General features: G+C 39.3%; 2 protein-coding genes and 1 non-coding gene across 4 annotated transcripts; 2 read left to right on the top strand and 1 right to left on the bottom strand.

The window, feature by feature from the left end:
* Nucleotides 1-617: 617 nt before the first annotated feature.
* ATP5F1A (ATP synthase F1 subunit alpha) lies at nt 618-9,273 on the bottom strand. 2 transcript variants are annotated; one of them, XM_069468441.1, is made up of 12 exons: nt 9,162-9,273; nt 7,286-7,364; nt 6,095-6,264; nt 4,281-4,454; nt 4,021-4,187; nt 3,678-3,826; nt 3,189-3,340; nt 2,856-3,080; nt 2,248-2,355; nt 1,979-2,123; nt 1,195-1,345; nt 618-837 (listed from the first exon to the last, which is right to left on the bottom strand). In XM_069468441.1, exons 1-12 carry the CDS (start codon nt 9,219-9,221, stop codon nt 756-758), a joined length of 1,662 nt encoding a protein of 553 aa, XP_069324542.1. In that variant the 5' UTR covers nt 9,222-9,273; the 3' UTR covers nt 618-755. The 2 variants fall into 2 exon arrangements, with proteins under 2 accessions (XP_069324542.1, XP_069324543.1); XM_069468442.1 differs by having other exon boundaries at nt 4,347-4,454.
* Nucleotides 9,274-12,381: 3,108 nt separating this feature from the next.
* Nucleotides 12,382-22,934, top strand: HAUS1 (HAUS augmin like complex subunit 1). Its single transcript, XM_069468030.1, has 9 exons — nt 12,382-12,431; nt 13,210-13,384; nt 16,825-16,960; nt 18,398-18,532; nt 19,343-19,466; nt 19,860-19,925; nt 20,727-20,798; nt 21,717-21,764; nt 22,674-22,934. The coding sequence occupies exons 1-9, from the start codon at nt 12,402-12,404 to the stop codon at nt 22,722-22,724; spliced, it is 837 nt and encodes a 278-aa protein (XP_069324131.1). The 5' UTR covers nt 12,382-12,401; the 3' UTR covers nt 22,725-22,934.
* On the top strand, nt 21,985-22,045 carry LOC138383539 (U7 small nuclear RNA). The gene has a single exon (XR_011233605.1). It is a non-coding gene; the product is annotated as a U7 small nuclear RNA (small nuclear RNA).
* Nucleotides 22,935-23,687: the final 753 nt, after the last annotated feature.

Genomic DNA, 23,687 nt, shown 5'->3' with positions numbered 1-23,687 from the left:
GGAAATAACTGACCAAAGAAATAAACGAATAGAAATTGGTTGCTTTTGGAGAGTAGCAAGGTTGGGGATAGGCAAGGGACAGCTATTTTTCATGAACGGCCTTGTCTTGTCTTTCTTGATTCTTCAAATTACATGCCTGTTACAATTTTAAAATGGAGACTAAAACCCAGAAAGACCCACTGCCGCTTGTGAAAGGTTACGTTAAAATGAACAAACTACACGAGATATTGAGAAGTTTTCAAAATTTTATTCATTCTGCCATCTCCTCAGTTTTTTGTCCTCATTTTTCATACTTTACTTAGCAATTTTTCCTTTCCTTGAGAATTTTAGTTGTCTTATTCTTTTCCTGCCTACAGTACCTCTTTTATGCAGGTAAGTCTGGGTAGAGAAGCCAGTTGTGCTCTTCAATAATATCCATTTACCACATATATTCAGTTATACATTTGTGAATTTCTCTTTCATCAACCACAAAGTATTCTAGAATCTTGCGAAGAGCTCAGCTTGAATTATCTAGCCCTGCTGACTGTACCAATATTCAAGTGAACTAGGTTAAGAAGCATGTTCAACAATTCCTTAACATGATCTCAGTTTTAAATAACACACTAGAGAAATCTACCACGCAATATGGAACTTTTATTTTTAACGTGATTTCTGTACATCAGGAGTATGAGAGTAATACTTTTACAAATGGGACTGATTTACTAGAAGAAATAATGACAAAACCAAACTAGCAACAGATGTAAATCCATAGGAGTTTATGCTTCAAATCCAGCCAAGAAGTTTGTTACAATCTCTTTCAGCTTTGCATCTGACTCTTCTGAGATCTTTCCATCAGCCCTATTTGGAAACAAAAGCAAATCATCAGTTCTGATCTGGACAGAATCTCAATGACTAGCCTAACTACAGAATTGAAAAGAATTTTAGCCTGAGCGAGAGTGAGACCCCATCTCTATTAAAACTACAAAAAATTAGCCAGGTGTGGTGGTACGCCTGTAGTCTCAGCTATTCGGGAGGCTAAGGCAGGAGGATCGCTTAAACCTAGGAGTTTGAGGTTGCTGTGAGCTAGGCTGATGCCACAGCACTCTAGCCCAGGCAACAAGGTGAGACCATATCTCAAAAAAAAAAAAAGGAATTTTAACAAGACTTTTACTTACTTAAAACATTACAAAAAGAGGACATTAACTATGTTCATACCTGATAGTGCCCAACAGGGCTTGGTGCTGGCTGACAACATGAGTCAAGAAAGCATTCTCAAACTTTGTGATCTTGCTGGGCTCCAGTTTATCAAGATACCCTCTTACACCCGCATAGATAACAGCTACTTGTTCTTCAATAGCCATGGGAGCTGAAAAGAAACAAAAAAATGCCAAATGAGCTGCTCAAACAAATAAATGCCATGCTACCAATGTCAGAGAAATTACTTTTTCCCCCAATTATTAACATATCCCTACATATTAATATCACCTACACTTCACATTCTCAGCAGCTTAGAACTCCACTTAATAGTCCTTCCCACCTCTCTCCCCAGGAAACAGTTCTTTCTTCTATTTGCAAGCCTTGAAGTGTAATCTTTGGGTACAGTCCATAAGCTCTATCATCTGGCAGTGTTTATACTGTTTGGGGTATAAACAATTTGCTGAAATTATTTGGCAAGATAAAAATATACTAACATTCTTTTAAATTTGACAAATTTCACACTCCTTTAGCTAAGGGGGCAGGGGACACTAATAGGTCTGAATTCCTGAAAAGAAGGTATTAAATATACTAGGAAGTTTTCCCAGTTAAGTCCATTGTATTTACATTCAAATGGTGATAAGAACTATACTTTAAGTAAAACAGGCATTAATTGCATCTAAAAAGCATGACCTCTAATGAAAGGTAACAGCAGGTATTAAAGCCTGATGTGACATAGCTCTGCAGACCTGAGAAGACCCTAACACAGTAGGAACTTGAGCAAATGAAGAAAAGAACTACTCACAATATTGTCCTTGCTTCAGCAACTCAGTCAAACGCACACCACGACTCAAGAGTTGTTGAGTGGCAGCATCGAGGTCAGAACCGAACTGGGCAAAAGCAGCAACCTCACGATACTGAGCCAATTCCAGCTTCATGGTACCTGCCACCTGAAATACAAACATTACTGGGACTGTAACTCAGTGACACAGAGCACTACTCAAATATCATCAATGTACTTTAAAATGTATATCAAACGATATCCCCCTTCCTACCAAAGTGACACCAAATTACCTGTTTCATAGCCCTGGTTTGGGCAGCAGATCCAACACGAGACACAGACAAACCAACATTAATGGCAGGGCGGATACCCTTGTAGAACAATTCTGTTTCCAAGAAGATCTATAATGTAATGAGAATACATACATTAGCAAGCTTAAAAGAAATCAATTATTTTCAAATTTAAGTCACTATGCCAAAAAACTGACACCCCAAACCTAAGGAAGAATGTGAAGTGTCAATCCCCCAAATCTTTCACAACCCAAATTGACCTATAATCCTATTGCCAAGATGAAGAGGTATGTATGAGATAAGAAAAAAACATGTAACTCAATTTATATTGACATATATGCAGGTAAAGTGATTTGATCTCTGGAATTTGCTTCAAAATTATGGAGCAAAAAGAATAATAATGAGTATGCACACTATTCCATGAAATGTTAATTGGGTGACAGATATGTGGGGTTTCATCATACTCTTCTCATTACTTCTGTACACATTTGGAATTTTCCATAATAAAAATGAAAGGTATTTAACAAATCAGTTAATAACCTCTAGTCTCAACCAATGCCTCAGAATTATCCAAATCTATTTTACACTTGTTTTAATGATTAAAATAGTACCTGTCCATCAGTGATAGAAATGACATTCGTTGGAATGTAAGCAGACACATCACCAGCCTGTGTTTCTATGACTGGTAAAGCAGTCAAGGAGCCACCACCAAAAGCATCGTTCATCTTGGCTGCTCTCTCCAGCAACCGGGAGTGTAGGTAGAACACATCACCAGGATAGGCCTCACGACCAGGGGGTCGGCGGAGCAACAGAGACATCTGACGGTAAGCAACAGCCTATGGTACAGAAGAGGGTTAGGAAGTTCATCTATTAAGCAGGAGTTGCATTTGTGAACTTTCATCATAGTGCAAACAAACAGATTCTAAAAATATATTTCCTTTGACCTGTTTGGATAAGTCGTCATAGATGATCAAAGCATGTTTGCCATTATCTCTAAAATACTCTCCCATGGAACAGCCAGAGTAGGGAGCCAGGTACTGAAGTGGGGCAGCATCAGAAGCTGTAGCTGACACCACAATGGTGTACTTCATGGCATCTGAGAAGAAAACACATTTTAAGTTTTATAAGGTTATCAATATTATGATTTTAAATTAGAGGCTACTATAATAAAAATTATGTGAGTGCTAAAAAGATCTACTAAGAATTATTAACCAGAGTCAAATAGCTTCCACTTTACAGAAAACTGACGAAACCTTTTGTATGTATTGGTGTTTTATATGATTTTTTTACTTCTGTTTTCCTTACTGATTTGTATCAGAAAGTTCAGCTCATTAGGAAGTAACTAAAATCAGTCTTCATTTAGCAGAAGCTGTTCTAAGATGAGCAACAACAGGACTTGAGACAACAGCACTGGGACTTAAGTTCTTTAGTACCTGCATCTGTAAGTCTCTTCACCAACTGAGCAACAGTGGATCTCTTCTGACCAATAGCAACATAGATACAGTACAGCTTCTTCTTTTCATCAGTTCCATCATTGAACCGTTTCTGGTTAATGATTGTGTCAATAGCAATTGAAGTTTTACTTTAAAAAGAGAAAGTAAACATAAATCTTCCTAAATACTTCAAAGGATTTCCCAGATAAAATTGCACTACTACTAATACTATCACATTCTACTGTCCCCATTCTAGCCAAAGCATTTACCATTACAAGACTAAAGAATAATCTTTCTATAGACCAAATTTTAGTTAGAACTTTTAACATGCTTGGGTCTTTACCCAGTCTGTCTGTCACCAATAATCAGCTCACGCTGACCACGACCAATTGGCACCAAGCTATCCACAGCCTTAATGCCAGTCTGCATTGGTTCCCGCACAGAGATTCGAGGAATGATTCCGGGGGCTTTCAGTCCAACTCGTCTACGGGTCTTAGAACCAATTGGACCCTGTAAAAGGATAAAATAAAAAGAAACTCTCAGAATAATCAGTTTTGATGTTTGTTAAAAGCTACAACCACCTCTAATAAACATTAAGCCTACCTTTCCATCAATGGCATTACCAAGGGCATCTACTACGCGACCCAGCAGCTCCTCACCAACTGGAACGTCCACAATGGCTCCTGTCCTCTTCACAATATCTCCTTCCTTAATTAGTTTATCATTTCCAAACACGACAACACCAACATTGTCAGGTTCCAAGTTCAGAGACATACCCTGCACAAGAGACACAATTGAACACCAATGAAGCTGGAGGGGCATTCCTCCCGACACACCAATACTGCAAGACATGAAAACAGCCTGGAGAAGGGGGGAATTGTTCTTTTCATCTGGTTTATTTCACAGTATTTTTCCACCTAACAACCTTTTTTGGTCAGGACTTACTTAAAATAGCAACATGTTCCCTTCAATAATCTTACCACTATGGTAAGCCTAACATGCTATCACATCCCCAAAGAATGAAAAGCAGCAAAGAAATTGGCTCTGGAGCTGAGTGATCAGGATGAAATAAGTGGTCAGGAATTATCTAATCAGAACCTACACAAGGGAGGGAAGCGGAGAAAAAAAATTAAAAAAAGAAAAAAGTTTTAAAAAAAAAGAACCTACATTCCTCAGGTTAGTAAAAAGTGAAACTGAAAGCTACCCTATTGTAGCCATCAAGAACAAATTTTCCTAACCTAACAGCAACAAGTCATCTCTAATCATTACAACTATATTTAGCTCCCTAAATCATGTCTGATGCAAAAAGGCTGTTACGGCACAACAGAGTCTACAGTAATGAAAGCTCTGGGGAAGCACTTACAATAAATACAGAGTATCCTGGAAGTATCAGTGCAGGTTCAAAAACGTTAATCTGTATCTCTAATGTTTAATATAGCATCCACCAACCAAATGTGGCTATTTAATCAGTCAAGTTTAAAAGATTAAAATTCAGTTCCTCAGTCACACTAGCCACATTTTTACATACTTGATAGTGACATATGTATAGCTGGTACCATATTAAACAGCACAGACACAGAAGATTTCCATCACTGTAGAAAGTTCTATCAGACAGTATTGTTCTAGACATTTGGATCTTAAGAGCTAAAAGGAAGCTCAGAGTTCTTCTATTTCAACCTCATCTTTCAAAGATATATACTGTACATTGAAGATAAGAAAGGTTAAACTTTTGGCCAAGGTCTTACAGCTAATGATAACTTTGGGCGCTATAATTAGTCTTCCACATCAAGTGTCTCTGTCTCTTTTTCCATACTACATATTAGCAAGAGGATTAAGATTATCATTTCTCATATCTGTGTGCTTAGTAGGTAGTCCTATTGCCCCTGGTCCGATATCATCCTCTGCTTTCCTCAGAGAGCTCAAGACTCCAACAACATTTATTTCTCATACCACTGGCTAACTAGGTTCAACCCAATAGGAAGAAGTGCACTTGTGTCATTAGACAGCCTCTGATAGCTATACCATTAACTCACCTCTCAACCAATAAGTGGTCTGCTCTTACTAGAAACACAAAGTCACCGGCTTTCAATTTTCCACCAGAAAGGAATTTAGTTGAAGTTATCTTAACAGCTACAATGAATAGACTTCAACGTCTTGTAATTTGAGTGAAAGTTTACTCAATTTTGTATTTTGGAGCCATGTGGCTACAACTTAAGTGTAGTTCCCAGAGTGAAAAACCTAGCTAACCAAAATCCTTAAGTTTATTCTCTTTACAATCTATGATAATGACAAGAAAATAAAAACTAGGCAAAATTGAGGCTTAAAAGTTTTTAAAAAATCTGACATAATCTCTGAATTGCTAAATCAACTGAGAAGATGCAGATATGAAAACATCAAAACCTCATTTTATAATTTACCTTTAAGCCCGAAGAAAATTCTACCATTTCTTCTGCTTGAACATTCCGTAGCCCATGTACACGGGCAATACCATCACCAATACTTAAGACACGCCCAGTCTCTTCAAGGTCAACAGAGGTATCAGCTCCAAGAATACGCTCTTCAAGAATTGAGGACATCTCAGCAGTGCCTATTGAGGACAATTCAATTTAAAAAATCAACTGTTAACAAAGTATAAGTATCTTTCCCTTTAAAGGCACCCAGGTACTGGCCAGGCGAGGTGGCTCACGCCTGTAATCCTAGCACTCTGGGAGGCCGGAGGATTGCTTGAGCTCAGTCAGGAGTTCGAGATCCCATCTCTACTAAAAATAGAAAAAATAAGCCAGGCATGGTGGCACATGCCTGTAGTCCCAACTACTTGGGAGGCTGAGGCAAGAGAATAGCCTGAGCCCAGGAGTTTGAAGCTGCTGTGAGCTGGGCTGACGCCACTGCATTCTAGCCCAGGCAATAGAGCAAGACTCTGTCTCAAAAATAAATAAATAAAATAAAATAAAAAACCATCCCTCTCTTAAAGGAAAAAAAAGGTACCCAGGTACTATTTTTCGTCTTAGCATGTGGGCAATATATACTGTGCTCTGTGTGTGCGCACGTGTGTGTATACATAAACACAAACATATATTTAACCTTTCATTAAAAAGCCCCAGTACACATCTCAAAAGAAATTCCCCAACCTATAGCATCTTCCTATGCTCACCTTCCCACTTCGCTATCACATCTAAAATTCACAGATTACCAGGCACAGATTAGCAGATATTGCCTTTTAAAAAAAAACATCTATCAGTATGAATTACTCACTTTTTTCTAATGCTTTGTAGGAGGAAAAAAGAAATCTTTCAGAGGTCAAAAAGATCCCAGCCACTACCTAGTATGTATACTTTGCTTCCACCCAAGGTGCATTATCAGAAGAAGCTGTGTTAATATCAAAAAGAGAAATATGTAACTGTAGTTCATTTCACTAGAACAAGAGAACCTACCAAGACAGGGCTAAATGGCACATTATGGTTTAAGAACCTGAGATTCTATAGAAACTAAAAATGAAAGAAAAAATTAACAAGTGTAAAACAACCCATAACAATTATATAAGACATATAATTCATGTCTTCATTTAACAAGGTATTAAGTGTGGTATAGACTGAGAAATGATAACTTACCAGTCTTCTGAAGATGACTGTGAGAGGCATGGAGGTTCCTTGCAGCAATGAAAGATGAACCCAAAGCATTTCTGGAGACCTAGTGCAAACACATTCATTAAAATTTGATTTTTAAAAAAGGCTTTATAAAACTGACAAGCTGAAACAAATGCAGGCTTAGTTTCATCAAATTACTGATGAAAATACTAATTATATCCAAAACATTTTGCTTAAAATGTCAAAACTATTAATCACATGGGAAAATACCTTTTGATATATGTGAATATCTATTATGCAGTTCCTAGTACACAGTAAACATGCTATAAAAAGCTAATTTTTAAAATACAGTCTCTATTTTAAAAAGCAACTGTTAACAAAGTCTTACGTGTCTTTCCCTTTAAAGGCATCCAGATACTATTATTTTGACTTTAGATTTATTTCAATGGAGTTGTAAAAATTCCCAATAAGATAAACTGCTTCCTATAAGGAGCATATCTCAATATATTTCCAATTTTGCTTAAAAAAATAAAAAAAAGAACAAATAGGCTGGGCATGGTAGCTCCTGCCTGTAATTCCAGCAACTAGGGAAACTGAGGCAAGAGAATTGTTCGAGCCCAGGTGTTCAAGGCTGCAGTGAGCTGTGATTGTGCCACTGCACTCCAGCATGAACAACAGAATAAGCAAAAGCAAATAAACAAAAACTGCTGGTAAATAAATGCTAGAGTTAGGTTAGAAACTAAGAGTTAGGGCATGTGGACTTTTTCAATTGTCTTCAACAAATCCTGCAGCAATGTGGAACCGAGACGCTTCTTTTTCCTTCCTTCAAGTTGTAATGCTGTGACTGGTCACTGTCAATTCTGAAGCTACTACTATCTTCTACAGGAGTTAGATGAAAATTGTTAAAAATGCTTTTCTGCCAACAGAAAACCAAGACGCTACCAGCGGTTCTGTCAGGGCAGCAAAACAGCCAGTATGTCTGTCACCTTTCAAATTGGGTTAATTTTTAAGATTAAAGAAATAACTAAGTATCAATACCTTTACATAGAACTCAAGGGTTATGTTCTTAACTTGAAGTGAGATAAGTAACTAAGGGTATTGACCCTTACAGGCATTTTCCAATCTTATGTTCTATTTTACTTGAATTCTCTATCACTAACAATTCCAGAAGACACCAGGTGAACAACTCAAGGACATAATTCTTTAAACGTGTCAAAGTACCACATAGCAAAGTCTTCTTTCTGCCAGACTGAGACAATTTAGAAATCAGCTTCATTGTGGTCACGGTATTGGCCACATGAAATGCTTTTTTTGCATCTGCACGGTACTTTCACGATCGTTTTAATATTCAGCACTAAGAGATCGCCTACTTAGGTATTCGAAAAACCACTTTCATTTATTCCTTTGCTCCGAACTGACCTCCGGGCACAGGTGAAATGCCGGGGCCTGCTGACCTTCATACAATGTCAGGTTCCCCTGACTCGCTTCAACAAGAGCTGACAGCAGCCCTCATACCTTCAGTGGGACAGGACCCGAAGAATCAGCAAGGAGAACACTCCCCGTTTCGGAGCAGGGCTCGGAAAACTAGAGCCCAAGCCCTGACCTTCACTCAAGACTCCTTCTCGGGCCGCCCTTGGCCGAAGACAAGAATCCTGAGGCCCTGTTTCTGGACAACATGGAGATCACTGTCTCCGCTGTACCACTCTGTCTCATCCTACACAGGTGGAGAGCAAAAGGGTCTCTCCGCCGCCCACTCTACCCAGCCGGAGCAGCCACGGGTGCAAGATGGCGACGCCCTCCACAGCCCCTAACGTCCTGCAGAAAGAGCTCCCGAGCCAGCGCACCACCACCCGCTGCAGTCCCGCTGAGCCGCCTCCCGACGCCGGCCCTCGGTGCTCACCAGCCCCGCCCGCCGAGGGAGGGCGCGGGCCACGGCCGCAGCGACGCGCACGGACAGCATCTTTGCAGTTTATCCGCAAGCAGGTCCTCCGCAGCTGCAGCCTCGGGACTGACTGGGACAAAATGGCCGAGCGGAGAGGAAGGTTACGGCAGCCGGCCCACCTGACCCGGAAGTACCGCCCCTCGCTTTCACCTCCGGACGCGAATCTGCCTTTTTTGGCAGGCTATTTAATTTTTAAATATTATTTTTAAGTTTAAACCCAAAATGAATGATTATTTATTTGCCAGCTTTGGGCCTGCTATTCGTTACCTATTTATTTTGGTCTTTCCAATCGACCTTGTGGTTGCCCCGGGAGACCACGTGGGTAGCAGAACCTGTTAAGCAGCAGTTCCAAGCCTCGTCGGCTGCCAGATGATGTGGGCGTCACCCTGCCTGGGGGCGCGGCTGGCTTCAGGGTGAGGGCATTAATAGTGTCCGTGGTGTTGAACCGTGGTTTAGCGCGTGTATCAACACTGAACAGTTGTCTCCCCGAGTGGGCCAATCTCACCGCGTCTTCCACGGAGCCAGTTAATCCTCAGGTTGTGCCCCCACCCAACCTTCCGAGTCTAAAATTTAGGGCTATCTGAATTTTTAACGAACACCCACACAATTCCAGGTGATCGATAGCACTCGGAGAATCGCAGTTCTTTTAGAATCGATCCTGTCTGAATTAGAGCAGCCTGCTTAAAAATTTGAACGATCCCAAGGAATGCTAGCAGTGTGGTTGCCAATCCTACTGAGAAGAATGGTACAGAATCAGAAGTCTCACAACAGACCCGACTGGAGCTCAAGTTTTCCTCTGCCAGCAACTTGTTTTATGACACTGGTGACTTGACTTTTGGAGTAAAATGGAGATGATGAAAAAACCCTTTTTATACCTATCCGATAAGATTGGGGAGGGGTTTTTTCCCCCACAGAATTTTTATGATATTGAGGTTTTTGTAATATGTGCAGAATTTTTGTGTGTGTGAAATACTAGGCATATGTGATAGTGGAGACTATTAATGTTCTCTTCACTTGTAACTGTTCTAAGAAGCATCTTTTAGCTCCATCTACAAAGTCTTGGCTTACACCCTAAATTTGGGTGAGACATATGAGTATCTAGGTTAAAAGGGTCATCTCGGCCGGGCACGGTGGCTCACGCCTGTAATCCTAGCACTCTGGGAGGCCGAGGCGGGTGGATCGCTCAAGGTCAGGAGTTCGAGACCAGCCTGAGCAAGAGCGAGACCCCGTCTCTACTAAAAATAGAAAGAAATTATATGGACAACTAAAAATATATATAGAAAAATTAGCCAGGCATAGTGGCACATGCCTGTAGTCCCAGCTACTCGGGAGGCTGAGGCAGGAGGATTGCTTGAGCCCAGGAGTTTGAGGTTGCTGTGAGCTAGGGTGACGCCATGGCACTCACTCTAGCCTGGGCAACAAAGTGAGACTCCGTGTCAAAAAAAAAAAAAAAAAAAAGGGTCATCTCCTGTAACATGGCTTGCAAATGCATAGTTAGCAATCCTTTTCTCTAATATTCTACTTCCTTTTCAAGGTGACCTATGGGAAATATGACGACCTTTCTGGGAATCAGGAGCAGGAATAGGCTAACAGGAAAAAATATGGTTTGTAAAAGCAACAAAGTTGCAGGAATATTTTTTAAAATTTATACTGATAAAAGTGGACAAGGGGTCAGTGCGGTGGCTCATGCCTGTAATCCCAGCTTTTTGGGAGGCCAAGGAGGGAAGATCACTTGAGCCCAGGAGTTCCAAGTTGCAGTGAGGTATGATTGCCGCATTGTACTCCAGCCTGGCTGACAGAGAGAGACCCTATCTCTCATTAAAAAAAAAAAACAAACAAACAAAAAAAAAAGATTCCTTTGAAAGGAAAATCATTTTAAATATGCAAATGACTTAGGAGAAAGGTATTTGGTTCTAAGCCTGATCCACAATTTTTTTGTTGTTGTTTTTTTCCGAGACAGAGTCTCACTTTTTCCAGTCCGGCTAGAGTGCAGTGATGTCATCATAGCTCACTGCAATTTCAAACTCTTGGGCTGGAGCGATCCTCCTGCCTCAGCCTCCTGAGCAGCTGGGACTACAAGCCTGCACCACCATGCCTCACTAATTTTTCTATTTTTTGTAGAGACAAGGTGTCTCCCTCTCACTCAGGCTGGTCTCAAACTCCTGACCTCAAGCCATCCTCCCATCTCGGCCTCCCAATGTGGTAGGATTACAGGTGTCAGCCACCAAGCCCCGCCCTGATCCACAATTTAATATTAACACACACATCATAGAAAGTTGAGAACATGGTCCTTCTTTAAACCATCTCCTTTTCCTAGTAACAGTACACTATAGGAGGTTGTTGGCGGCAATGTGGAGACTGAAACACCCAATTGGAGGCAGAACACATTGGTCAGGTTCCAGCTCTACTACCTAATCTTGGTCAAGTCATTTAATCCGTGTGTGTGTGTGTGTGTGTGTGTGTTAATGTGAAAATGAGTAAAATAATGAGTGTCTACCTATTTACATTGTCCCCGTAAGAATGAAACAAAAATATAAAAACATATAGAAAACTTTACATTCCTGTATAAATATAAAGAACCTCTCATAGTGTTAAATACAGAGTGATGGAGGGAGGAGAGAATTTTAGGGAAAGGAAGAAATGAATGGAAGAATGGCTGAGCAGCAGGGACAGTCTCAGCTGATCCATGCTGTTAACTATTTTAAAACATTCTCCTGCATATTTAGCTCCTTGATCATGAGAACTAACGGATAAGGTTAGGATTGCCGCAGCTTATGTTGCCAGGGTAGAATAAAAATTCTGAGTTTATGTAATCAGTGTTGAAGAAACATAAACATCTGTTAACCAAGAACCAAACGTTTCAGGTACTTTTTTGAAGACAAGTGATTCAAGTGAGAAAAATAAAAGAAAGAAAAAACAGCCCGGTCTACGCGGCTCTACTTCTCACCCTGAAGATTATACGGTGGAGGGCGGACAGAGCGGGGAGGTGGCAAGAGAGGTGAGGCTTGCAATGCTGGAGCCAAGCTTGGTCCAGCCTTGTCTGAGGGCTCCGCTGCCTCGAGTCGGAGTAAAAACCACAACTCCCAGAAAACCCGGCCCCGGCAAGGGGCGGGGTCAACGGCGTGTGGGCGGGGCCTTAGGAGTGAGCGGGCGCTTGTCCCGCGAGGAGTTCCGCGGGAAGTGGCGGGAGCGGCAGCTATGGAGTCGCCGGAGGAGAAAGAAGTGCAGGTGACCCGACGGGAGCGGGAATTTCCCTCCTGGAAACTGCATCTTTGACACACCTATGTCGTGGCGGATCCTCTGCGTGCGCCACGTCTACTTTTCCTCTCCCCTACTCCACACGTCCATTTTTAGTGCCGCCTTCACGGTCTGCAAGCCCCTTCTGCTTAGACCCTCCTGAAAGGGCCTTTCCCTTCCTTCTCTTGTGTGGACCCGGGCTTAGAGAGGCGTTGAGCAGCCCCAAGAACGAAACCTCTCGGAGCGGACTGGAGTGGGACTTCTGAACTCAGACCCACCTTCCAGCCAACCCTCACCGGTCACTGCTGATTCCTACTATTTTCACACCAGACCTGCATTCGCGTCCCGCATCCCGCATCCCAACTGTGGGAGGTTCCTGGCACGGCGGGGCTTATGGTGTGTTAGGGACAACTCTTTTTTCAGGCCATGCACGTATATTAGTGCGTTGCCACCCATATATTGCGCTTTAAGGTTTTTCAAGTGAGACAAATTATTAGTCTATACTTCTTTTGTAGCTTTGGGAAAGAATGGATTGTCCTGGTGCTTTTGACTCTTGTACTGTTCCATGTGGTTGCTCGCTTTGTAAGTTTATTTCTTATCTAATATCTCCGTAAAGACAAGTGAGAATGTGAAGTAGGACGCCAGAATAATCATAGAAAGCATTAGAAAGGCGTAGAAAGTTTGCTTTTGATCACTTCGTTATATTCCTGTCATGCTATTACATTAAACAAGGCTTATAGTATTTGTCTTTCTTTTTTTTAATGGCTAGGTTGCCGCGTGGTTAAAAAAAATATATGGAGATCATCCCATTCCACAGTATGAGGTGAACCCACGGACCACAGAGATTTTATATCACCTTTCAGAACGCAACAGGGTCCGGGACAGGGACGTCCACCTGGTAATAGAGGACTTGAAACAGAAAGCAAGTGAATATGAATCAGAAGGTGAGATTAAGTACAGAGTTTTGAATAAACCAAGGTAACCAAATTTTATAACACTAAAGTATTCAAGATTATTTTAGTGTAGACTACTTGTTTTGTTTATTTTACCTGGATTTGTCTTCCACTCTGTTATAGTAGTAACCTTTAAATTATAAATTTCATTATAGTAAATGCTTTATTGGTACTCTGATAGCAAAACAGCAAGTCCCGAACAATAAGGGTTAAAACTTGTTAGCCTGACATACAAGATGCCCTGTGGTTTTTTACTTACATGTCTGTTCAGTCTGTTTCCAGTCCTCATGATTTAGTCATACTGAGCTATCAGGACACCTGAAGTGGCACCCATGAAGTGTGAGAATTAGACAAATCATTCTATGTATCAGGGGCTTGCATTAGAATTTTCTGCTGGGCATATGTAGTTTAAAAAGTGCATTCAAGACGATTACTGTTTTTGTAATACAAACCAGAAAAGTAAAGACTGACAAAAATCTACATATGCCCTATATTTAACCAGGTGTATGGCATGTATTATGATACATGATGTTTTGATTATAATGCAATTTATATTTAATTTTATTGCACATGTGTTTCTTTCTAATTCCCTTTTTAAAATTAACATACAGTAAAACTGACTTTTTGGTTTTGTGTACTGCTTTAATATGCAAAGTCTAGAACCACAATCAGGATGCAGAACAGTTCCATCACTCCAAAAATATCCCCTGTGCTATTCCTTTGTAGCCACAGTCTCCCATATATGAGCTTTTAAAATTGTTTTATTTTTAAATGATTTTATTTTTGTAGTTATTAAAATGCATTATAAGCCAGGCGCGATGGCTCACATTTATAATCCTAGCACCTTGGGAGGCCCAGGTGGGAAGATTTCTTGAGGCCAGGAGTTCAAGACCAGCCTGGGCAACACAGAAATACCCTATCTCTATTCGTTCCTAAAAGAATACTTTCTGAGGTCAGTTGGATATTTGTTTTGACTCCAGAATGGCTCCTCCTAGATGTCTTATTTCCTGGTTCTCCCCTACAAACTAGCTGATCTACAGTTTAGTCTGTTCCCAATTCCTTTTACCACAACTTCAACTGTTTTTGAGAGTGCCAGTAGGCTTGAACCTCTCCAGGCTCTGTTGCAAGTGAAGTCAGTTTCTTTGGGAAGAAATGAGAAGCCATGTGTTTATGACTTGTTGAGGGTAGGGAGAATGTCAAGTTTCTCTCCGAGTGATGCCCAGTGAGAGGGAATGCAGCAGACTTAGGTCCTCTTGGCTTGTCTCTCCTGGTGTGGAGCCACTACCTGACTCGCCAGTGCAAGAGCAGTTAGGGCCCCAGTATTCTCAGCATGCCTCACTCAAGGTAGAGCTCCCATTCCAAGAGCAGTGCTGGGTGGACACACCTCTCAACCACATTCCCCTGGGACTGAAACTAAGCAACAGATAGCTGGTGGCAGGATGAGAAAAACTAAAGCCTTGCCCCTTCCAGGAAGAAAGCCCTCTAGGTAGGAGCTGGAGGCAGAGGGAGCCCTGTGTTCTTCACTGCAGCAATCTGGAGTGGAGTCTCCACCTCAGTGAGCTGCAAGGGAGGAGGGGGGGAATAGTCTTGCTTCAGATATCACAAATTCTAAATTTCCTTACTGAGTTTTTATAGATTTTCCTGAATGGTTGTTTCTTCATTTTTGCCTCTAGGACCATTTCCAGAGACTTTAAATGGTTGTTTGGTTTTTGTTCTTTTTTGTAGTTTTTACCAGTTTCACTGAAGAGTTCAGTAGAATTCCCACATTGTTATGCTAGAAATTGATCTCCTGGTCAATTGATTTTTGACAGGGGTGACAAGACAATTCAATGGAGGAAAAAATAGCCTTTTAAACAAATGGTTCTAGGACAACTGGATATCCACATGCACAAGAATGAAGTTGAACCCTAAATCATACCATGTATAAGAGTTATCTCAAAATGAATAAGAAGCCTAAAAAAATGTAAGAGCTAACCCTAAAACTCATAGGATAACATTGGCATCTATCTTTGTGACCTTGGATTTGGCATTGGTTTCTTAGATATGATACCAAAAGCACAAGGAGCAAAAGAAAAAACAGGTAAATTAGATATCATCAAAATTTAAAACTTGTTCTCAAAAGAAACCATCAGTAAAATGAAAAGACAGCAGCCCCCAGAATGGGAGCAAATATTTGTAAATTATATATCTGATATGGGACTTGCATCTATAATATGTAAATTACTCTTATAACTCAATAATAAAAAGGCAACCCAGTTAAAAAATGGGTAATGGATATGAATAGACATTTCTCCCAAGAAGATATACAAATGGCCAAAAAAGTGCAGTATCGTTAGCCATCAAAGAAATGCAAATCAAAACCACAGTACCACTTCACACTCACTAGGATGACTGTAATATAATAGACGAGTACTAACAACTGTTGGAAAAGATTTGGAGAAATTGGAGCCCTCATCACATCTGGTAAGAATGTAAAATCATATAGTCACTTTGGAAAACAGTCCGGTAGTTCCTAAAGTGGTTAAACGTTTAACTACCATATGACCAACAATTCCACTTCTAGGTATATAACTGAGAGATGAAAACATATCCATATTAAAACCTAACATAAATGTTTGTAGCAGCATTATTCTCAATAGCCAAAATGTAGAAACACCCAAATGTCTATCAGTGGGTGAATGGATAAATAAAATGTGGTATATTCATACAATGGATTTTATTTTTTTTGAGACAGGGTCTCACTCTTGCCTCGGGCTAGAGTACAGAGGTGTCATAGCTCACTGTAACCTCAAAACTCCTGGGCTCAAGTAATCCTTCTGCCTCAGTCTCCCGAGTGGCTGGGACTGCAGGTGCACACCACCACACCCAGCTAATTCTTCTATTTTTCTTAGAGACGGCATCTTGATCAGGCTGGTCTCGAACTCCTAACCTCAAGTGATCCTCCTGCCTCAGCCTCCCAAAGTGCTGGGATTACAGGTGTGAGCCATCGTACCCGGCCATATAATGGAATATTATCTAGCCATAAGAAGGAATGAAGCACTGGTACATGCTATGTTATGGATGAACCTTGAACATTATGCCAAGTGAGAGAAGCCAGTTACCAAGGGCTACATATCATACAATACCATTTATATGAAATGTCATGAATAGGCAAAGGAAAGTGGTTGCTAGTGCTTCAAGGGGTGAGAGATTGGAAAGTGATGACTAAGGGATATAGGTTTCTTTTTGGGGTGATGAAAATGTTCTAAAATGGATTGTGCTGATGGATATATTAATACAACTCTGAATATACTAAAGCCATTGAGTTGTATACCTTAGGGGAATGGATGATATGGTATGTGAGTTATATTTCAACAAAGCTGTTAAAAAAATTAAAAAACAAAACACAAAGAAAACATCTTAGTCACCATGGAACTCTTTTATCTTTTTAGCCAAGCATCTTCAAGACCTTCTTCTGGAGAGTGTGAATTTTTCCCCTGCCAATCTCTCTAGCACTGGTTCCAGATATCTGAATGCTTTGGTTGACAGTGCAGTGGCCCTTGAAACAAAGGATACCTCACTAGCTAGGTAATTCTTGTGACAGTTTTAATTTCTGCATCATATAAGGTCTTGACCTAAGGACTTTTTGGTTCTCAGGGTAATTCTCTATAGGAAATTAACAATAAATGCAAAAGCCACTGAATTTAGTTACTTCTTATCTCTGTGAGTATAATTATTATAATTCAGATAAATTTGGTATAGGTTAGTTTTTAGTGTTTTCTTTTTCCAGGATTAGGTTTGTAAAAGGCAGTTCTCATGTATATTTGGAAAGGGATTAGGTATCACATTGTTCCCTGTACACAATAAGAAAAGCAGTAGGCTATGTGATCTGATTGAGCATAGTAAATTTTGGTCGTGTCCCTCCCTATTTGTAGAGTAGGTTAGGGACTTTCATTCTGTGTAGCAGGCATTTCACCTTTATAATGACATGATTCTTCCACCAACCCTAAGAGGAAACTGAGGGTCAGCAGCAATGGGTTAAATAACTTCTCCAAGCTAGTAAATGCCAGAGCTGGGATTCAAACCCAGTCTGACTGCAGAGTTCATATGACTGCCACTATTGGCCGTATCTTAGCTAGGACTAACACTGCAACTTATCATATAGTCAGAGGACTGCACAGCTCTTCTGCTCAGTTTAAGGGCAATTTTTATATATGTTGAAAGAGTAATGTTTTAAGTATAAGAACATGTAGGCTAGATGGCAGCAGAAATATAAAATGAAGTCAGTTCAGCAGATACCAGTTGTATGCTAGGCAGATAAGCACTGAGGAAGCAGAGAAGAATAGGATAGTAACAGCCTGCAAGGACAGTCTCTGCTCATGGTCAAATAGGAAGATAGAGATGTAAAAGTATAACATAGTCTGACAGCTGCAACAGTACAAGAATGTGCAAGCTGTAGCTGGGTAGCACAGAGAAAGAGGCAGTGAATTCCAGGATGGGGGTAAGTCCAGGACCTCCTATTTCAAATTGATTTTAGGATATATTAAATCACTTTTTTTGAATGGCAGGTTTCCTTTCTTTAAGAATAATTGGCTGATGTTAAAATTGTTTTGTATTCCTTGACAAATGGAACTTTGCCAGCTGATGAAAGGCATTCCGGGCAGTGGGAACAGTGTGTAAAAAAATACACAGAAGTATGAACAGCATAGTTATATAAGAATCCACATAGAGGGCAACGTATGTAACCTGAAATTCTGTATCCCCCATAATAAGATGAAATAAAAAAAAAAAAGTTCATGATAAAATATGGATGTTTTCATTAATATTCTTCATTAATTTGGTGTTGTACAGTATAGAACTTTAAAATTTATTTATATGGATTTTGTTTCTTCCAAAAAATAATAAACTTCTAATGAAGAAAAAAAAAAAAAGAATCCACATAGAGATAAAATCATTCTTAGGAATGAGGAAAAATTATAATTGTTGTCCTTAATGTCCATTTATGTGACCAGAGTCTTCTTTTAGTTTTATCCCTGCAGTGAATGATTTGACCTCTGATCTTTTTCGTACCAAATCTAAAAATGAAGAAATCAAGCTTGAACTGGGAAAACTTGAAAAAAATCTAACTGCAACTTTAGTATTAGAAAAATGTCTACGAGAGTAAGTAATTGAGTTGAAAATGGTGACAGTTTCTATTACAAAGGAGAAACAGGACAGTGTCAAATTTAGTTTTGGCAGTAGGTATAATTTAAAAAACACATTAGGAAATGGGATCTGTAATATGTTTTAAGTACATGTTGAGTGGAGTGGGGGTTGGTTGGGTACAGACTTTTCACCTTTTACTTCATACAATATCTTTTTTTGTTGTTTTTTTACAAATGTGGGTTTTACAATTTTCAAAAGGTGTGCAATTTTTTTTTTACTTATAAACTACCATACACTTAAAGTCACATGATATTTTGTTGTGCTTTCTAACTGTAGCACTAGTATCTCTCTTTTCATGCTATGGGACTTCTTTAGATCCTTGTTGCACCAGAGAGGAGAGCCTGTGAATCAGGCATATGTATATGCACAAGTAATTTTGTGGTGTGTAAGATTATTCAACAAATATTGACTACATATATGCAAGGTACTATGTCATGTCACATTGAGTAAGAGGCCTTTGGGACCTCCTATTTCAAATTTAGTTTAGGATATGTTAAATCTATTTTTTTCAATGGCAGGTTTCCTTTCTCTAGAAATAATTGGCATATGTTAAAATTGTTTTGTATTCCTTGAGAAAAATCCCAGATGGAGGGGAAGATGATGTAGAAGAATGCATGACAGTTTGGATATAAAATTTATGATAGAGAATCCAGCAAGTGGGTTATCTACTCTTGACTAAGCCAGAGTTGAATCCAAAAAGTAGTAGGTAATAATTTTACCAAGGAGAAGAAGAAGAAAAAATGTTTTTAATTTTACTTTTCAAAGGGATCTCAAGAAGGCAGAGTTGCATCTGTCTACATTAAGGGCCAAAGTTGACCATCGTCTTCAGAACATGGACTTTCTGAAAGCAAAATCAGAGGAGTTCAGATTTCAAATCAAAGCTGCAGAGGTTTGTATGAAAGATTGAATATAGTTAGCTCTCTTCAGACGACTTTTCGACCATCATCCTCACAACTAGGCAGCAGCATTATTCCCTTTTTACAGATGACAGGACTACAGAGAAGATAGGTAACTTGCCCATGGTTACATAGCTACTTACCTGCAGATCCAAATTCACACTCAGGCATTCAGGCTCTGAAACTCAGGCCTTAAGCACTGTACTCATCTTCTCACAAATGTGTGAGTGTGGAAAGGATTCACATGTAACATACAAGTGCTTAGATGCATGTACAGTTTTTCATCTATGATTTGTAGCTCCTCTGTGCCGTGTTATGTGTTGAAAATATTTCATGGTCACTTCCAAAATAATTTTTTAACTGAATCCCCTGTTTTGTGATTCTAGGAGCAGCTTTCAGCCAGAGGCATGGATGCTTCTCTGTCTCATCAGTCCCTAGTAGCACTGTCAGAGGTGAGTTTATTTTCACTTTTTGAAAAATACTAGTCCACAATTGCTTTTTTGTTTCTTTCTTTTTATAGGGATTTTATTTAGTATTAATCTCCTTTGTTTGCCTTTGTACTTCATGTTCACCAGTATTTATATCTTTATTATTCGGTTAGCTATATGTATCCTCTCATTTGTTTGGTTTTCTTTATTTTATTATAGGCTAGAAACTCTTTGCTGGAGACAGTTATATATTTTGATTTATTTATTAAACAAATTTATTGAGGGACAATGTGCTAACCATCTAGGTGCTCCTCTTTCTTCTCTTTCAGTGTACAGTAAAAATGGAGGTCCCGAAACTCCTGTCATTACCAAATGCAATTCTGAGTTTTTAGATTGTATAAGGGTTCTTTATCTATTTTGGTGGGAAGAGAGAAAAAGAAGGGGTTTTGTTTTATTTTATGATTCATAAGTTTTTTGTACTTTGATTCTTTGAATCTTAAGTTGACAATCCATAAATATGGATTTGAAACTCTAGGTGTTCCTTTACATTTTGATTCCTCTTAATCACATTCTTTTGTATTCCTAGACAGCATACTTCCATCCTATGCTTAATAAATGAGAGTATAACTTTCCTATTTTAAACATCTTATAAGTATTGTTTCCATTGGAAGTGGATTTGTCTATCCATTTATCTTTGAAGCTCTTTGAGTCATTATTTAAAATATTCTAATGTCAATGCTTTATGGTGCTTTATTTCAGAAATGAGCAGTATTTAATTGCATGGTGAATATCTCTATTACTCTGTGATTCTGTGTATTTCCTCAGAAATTGGCAGAGTTAAAACGACAGACTATACCTCTGAAGAAAAAACTGGAGTCCTATTTAGATTTAATGCCGGTAATTATTCTTACGAATTAAAAAAAAGAAAAACTCATTCCTTCAGTGTTCCCCAAGGGCACTGCATGATCATGAAAGTAGTCTGTGTCTTAAGATTTAAAATCAGTGCTCGGCTATGCAATGGCTCATGAATATAATCCCAGAATCTGGCCGGGCGCGATGGCTCACGCCTGTAATCCTAGCACTCTGGGAGGCCGAGGTGGGCGGATCGTTTGAGCTCAGGAGTTCGAGACCAGCCTGAGCAAGAGCGAGACCCCATCTCTACTAAAAATAGAAAGAAATTATATAGACAGCTAAAAATATATATAGAAAAAATTAGCAGGGCATGGTGGCACATGCCTGTAGTCCCAGCTACTCAGGAGGCTGAGACAGGAGGATCCCTTGAGCTCAGGAGTTTGAGGTTGCTGTGAGCTAGGCTGACGCCACGGCACTCACTCTAGCCTGGGCAACAGAGTGAGACTCTGTCTCAAAAAAAAAAAAAAAAAAAAAAAAAAATCCCAGAATCTTGGGAGGCTGAGGCGGGAGGATTAGCTTGAAGCCAGGAGTTCAATACCAGCCTGGGAAATATAGCAAGACCCTGCCTCTGCAAAAAATAGAAAAATTAGCCAGATGTGGTGGTGCATGCCTGTAGTCCCAGCTACTCGGGAGGCTAAGCCAGGAGGATCACTTGAGCCTGGGAGATGGAGATTGCAGTGAGCCATGATCACTCCACTGCACTCCAATCTGGGCAATGGAGTGAGACCCTGTCTCACCAAAAAAAAAAAAGTCAGTACTGAATTTCAGTATTATATGTACATTGGATATTCCCTCTGTAAGGTTTTTTGCCTTTTGAAAAGGATTGTGATATATGATATTTTTTTCTCCTTGAGTCTGAATTGAGGGAATATAACCTTTCCTTGTTTTATTTTTCTTTCAAAGAATCCATCTCTTGCTCAAGTGAAAATTGAAGAAGCAAAGCGAGAATTAGTAAGTAATTCCTGGTTTTTTCTTCACATTTTTTTTTTAAAAGAAATAAAATAAATGCTGATATAGCCAAAGCCCCCTTCATCCTTTTTCCTTTCTCCTTAGAGGTAAATTGCAGTCCCAGAGTTGCTGTGTATCATTCCCATGCATCTTTTAATACTTTTTTGGCACTGTGTGTCTGCGTGTGTGTGTATTTTTTTTTCCATTAAAAAGTACATAGCAGCAGTGTTACACTCTTTTAGAATTTCTCTAGCAGCTTTTCTGGTCCTCACCAGAAGACCTCTCCAACCCCCAAAAACATAATGGTGTTTTATGCGTTTTAAAATTTTGCATACATTTGCATAGTGGAAAGGGGGCACTGAGAGATATAGAATATTCTAGGCAAAAAGAATTAGTAAAGTCATAAGACTGAAAAATGGAGGACATATCCAAAAGGACATATCCTTTTTGATCAGGCTAGTGCTTTAGGAAGATTATTCTATAACCAGTGTATAGGGTGGATGGGGAGAGGGAGAAAGAAAATTGCAGAAACCAGCTGACCTCTTTAGGCCAGATAAGAAGTAATGAGGACAGTGGTGATGAAAATGGAAAAGATGAGAGACATTGTGGAAGTACTTGCTTTAGGAGTAAAGGTCAGAAAAATCTATTCATGTATCATTACAGATCTAAAGATTTTTTCCCTTTCCTTCTGATATTTATTAGAATTAATTAGGAGTCTGAAAACTTTCTGGGGAGGGTTTGGGGGAAATAGAGGGGAAGTGGAAAAGCAAGAGAATGTCTAAAAGCATATTTGATATTCATAATAGTATTTTTAGAAATTTATGTTTTAATGTCTTTTGGTTTTGCTTCCCTTATTTTAAATAGCATTAGAAGTTAAAGCATCTGTTTTATGGTACTTCTTTCTTCCTCTAGAATTCCATTGAAGCTGAACTTACAAAGAAAGTAGATATGATGGAACTGTGACCAGAGCCAAAATAAACAACCTCTTCCCTAACAAAGTAAATTTAATAGGACTTCACAGAATTTTTTCCTTTTATCATTTCTTGATAATGTAGTTTCTGTGTTCTTAGATGAGATGATGATGTCATTATTGATAGAATAATGGTTTCTTGTTGTATATTGCATTTTTGTGCCCAAATATGAAATTTTCATATTAAAAAACCTTTTCTCTTACTTGTTGTTTTTCTATGTGGCTGGTGGTTAAGAATCCTTCGGGAGCTCTATTAGGTGAACGGTACGACAGTTGTCAAGTATGTGCTCATTAGTTCAGCTAAAGTGGAAAGGACAGGCTCTCCCACTCCAGTTACGTTTCTCCCACTCTCTTCCTTCTCCAGGGGTTTGCTGTCATTCTTTCTGATCAGCGCACCTGCCTGCCTCTAAATGTTAATGTATGCAGAAATTGAGTTTGTGAAAAAAACGACCTTTTAAATCAGTCGTAGAAAGATGGATAATTCAGCATTTGGCACTAGATCCATGCTTTACACCTTATGTTGGGATAGTTCAAAGGATCAAAGATTTAAATATAAAAAATTTAAAAATAAAGGTGCTAGAACAAATCATAGGGGAGTTTTAATGTTTTGACTTTTAAATAATCATACAGTTGGAAATATATGACCAAGCCAGGAGCCATAAATGAAATGATTTAAATATTTTGAAATATTAAGAATACCTGCATGGCAAAATCTTTCATAAGTAAAATCAATGGACATAACATATGCAGTACAGGGAGGAGGAAGGAGATTTTTCCACTAAGTACCTTTTTGTGCTTTTTAAAATTTTATACCATGTAATTAAAAATCAATTCATTTTTTAAATATTACCTAATGCCATTAAAAATTTCCCTCCTTCTCTCCTTTCCCTTGCTCCCAGCTAAGAAAGACATTTGTGTTTCCTTTTGGAAACTGTCCATATCCTTTAGCCATTATG

The sequence above is a fragment of the Eulemur rufifrons genome, chromosome 5, assembly GCF_041146395.1.
Source record: "Eulemur rufifrons isolate Redbay chromosome 5, OSU_ERuf_1, whole genome shotgun sequence".
Taxonomy (NCBI): Eukaryota; Metazoa; Chordata; class Mammalia; order Primates; family Lemuridae; genus Eulemur; species Eulemur rufifrons.
Note: the sequence above shows the minus strand (reverse complement) of the source record. Positions and strands in the feature narration are given on the sequence as shown.

Bases quoted from the DNA above. Each gene is read 5' to 3' on its own strand.
- ATP5F1A (XM_069468441.1), bottom strand. From the start codon at position 9,221: ATGCTGTCCGTGCGCGTCGCTGCGGCCGTGGCCCGCGCCCTCCCTCGG. The intron at 3,081-3,188 runs GTCAAAGGAAAT...TCTGTACCATAG, and splicing joins ATGACGACTTATCCAAACAG to GCTGTTGCTTACCGTCAGAT. The intron at 2,124-2,247 runs GTAATTTGGTGT...TTTGTATTTCAG, and splicing joins AAACCAGGGCTATGAAACAG to GTGGCAGGTACCATGAAGCT.
- HAUS1 (XM_069468030.1), top strand. From the start codon at position 12,402: ATGGAGTCGCCGGAGGAGAAAGAAGTGCAG. The intron at 16,961-18,397 runs GTAATTCTTGTG...GTCTTCTTTTAG, and splicing joins AAGGATACCTCACTAGCTAG to TTTTATCCCTGCAGTGAATG. The intron at 21,765-22,673 runs GTAAGTAATTCC...TTCTTCCTCTAG, and splicing joins AAGAAGCAAAGCGAGAATTA to AATTCCATTGAAGCTGAACT.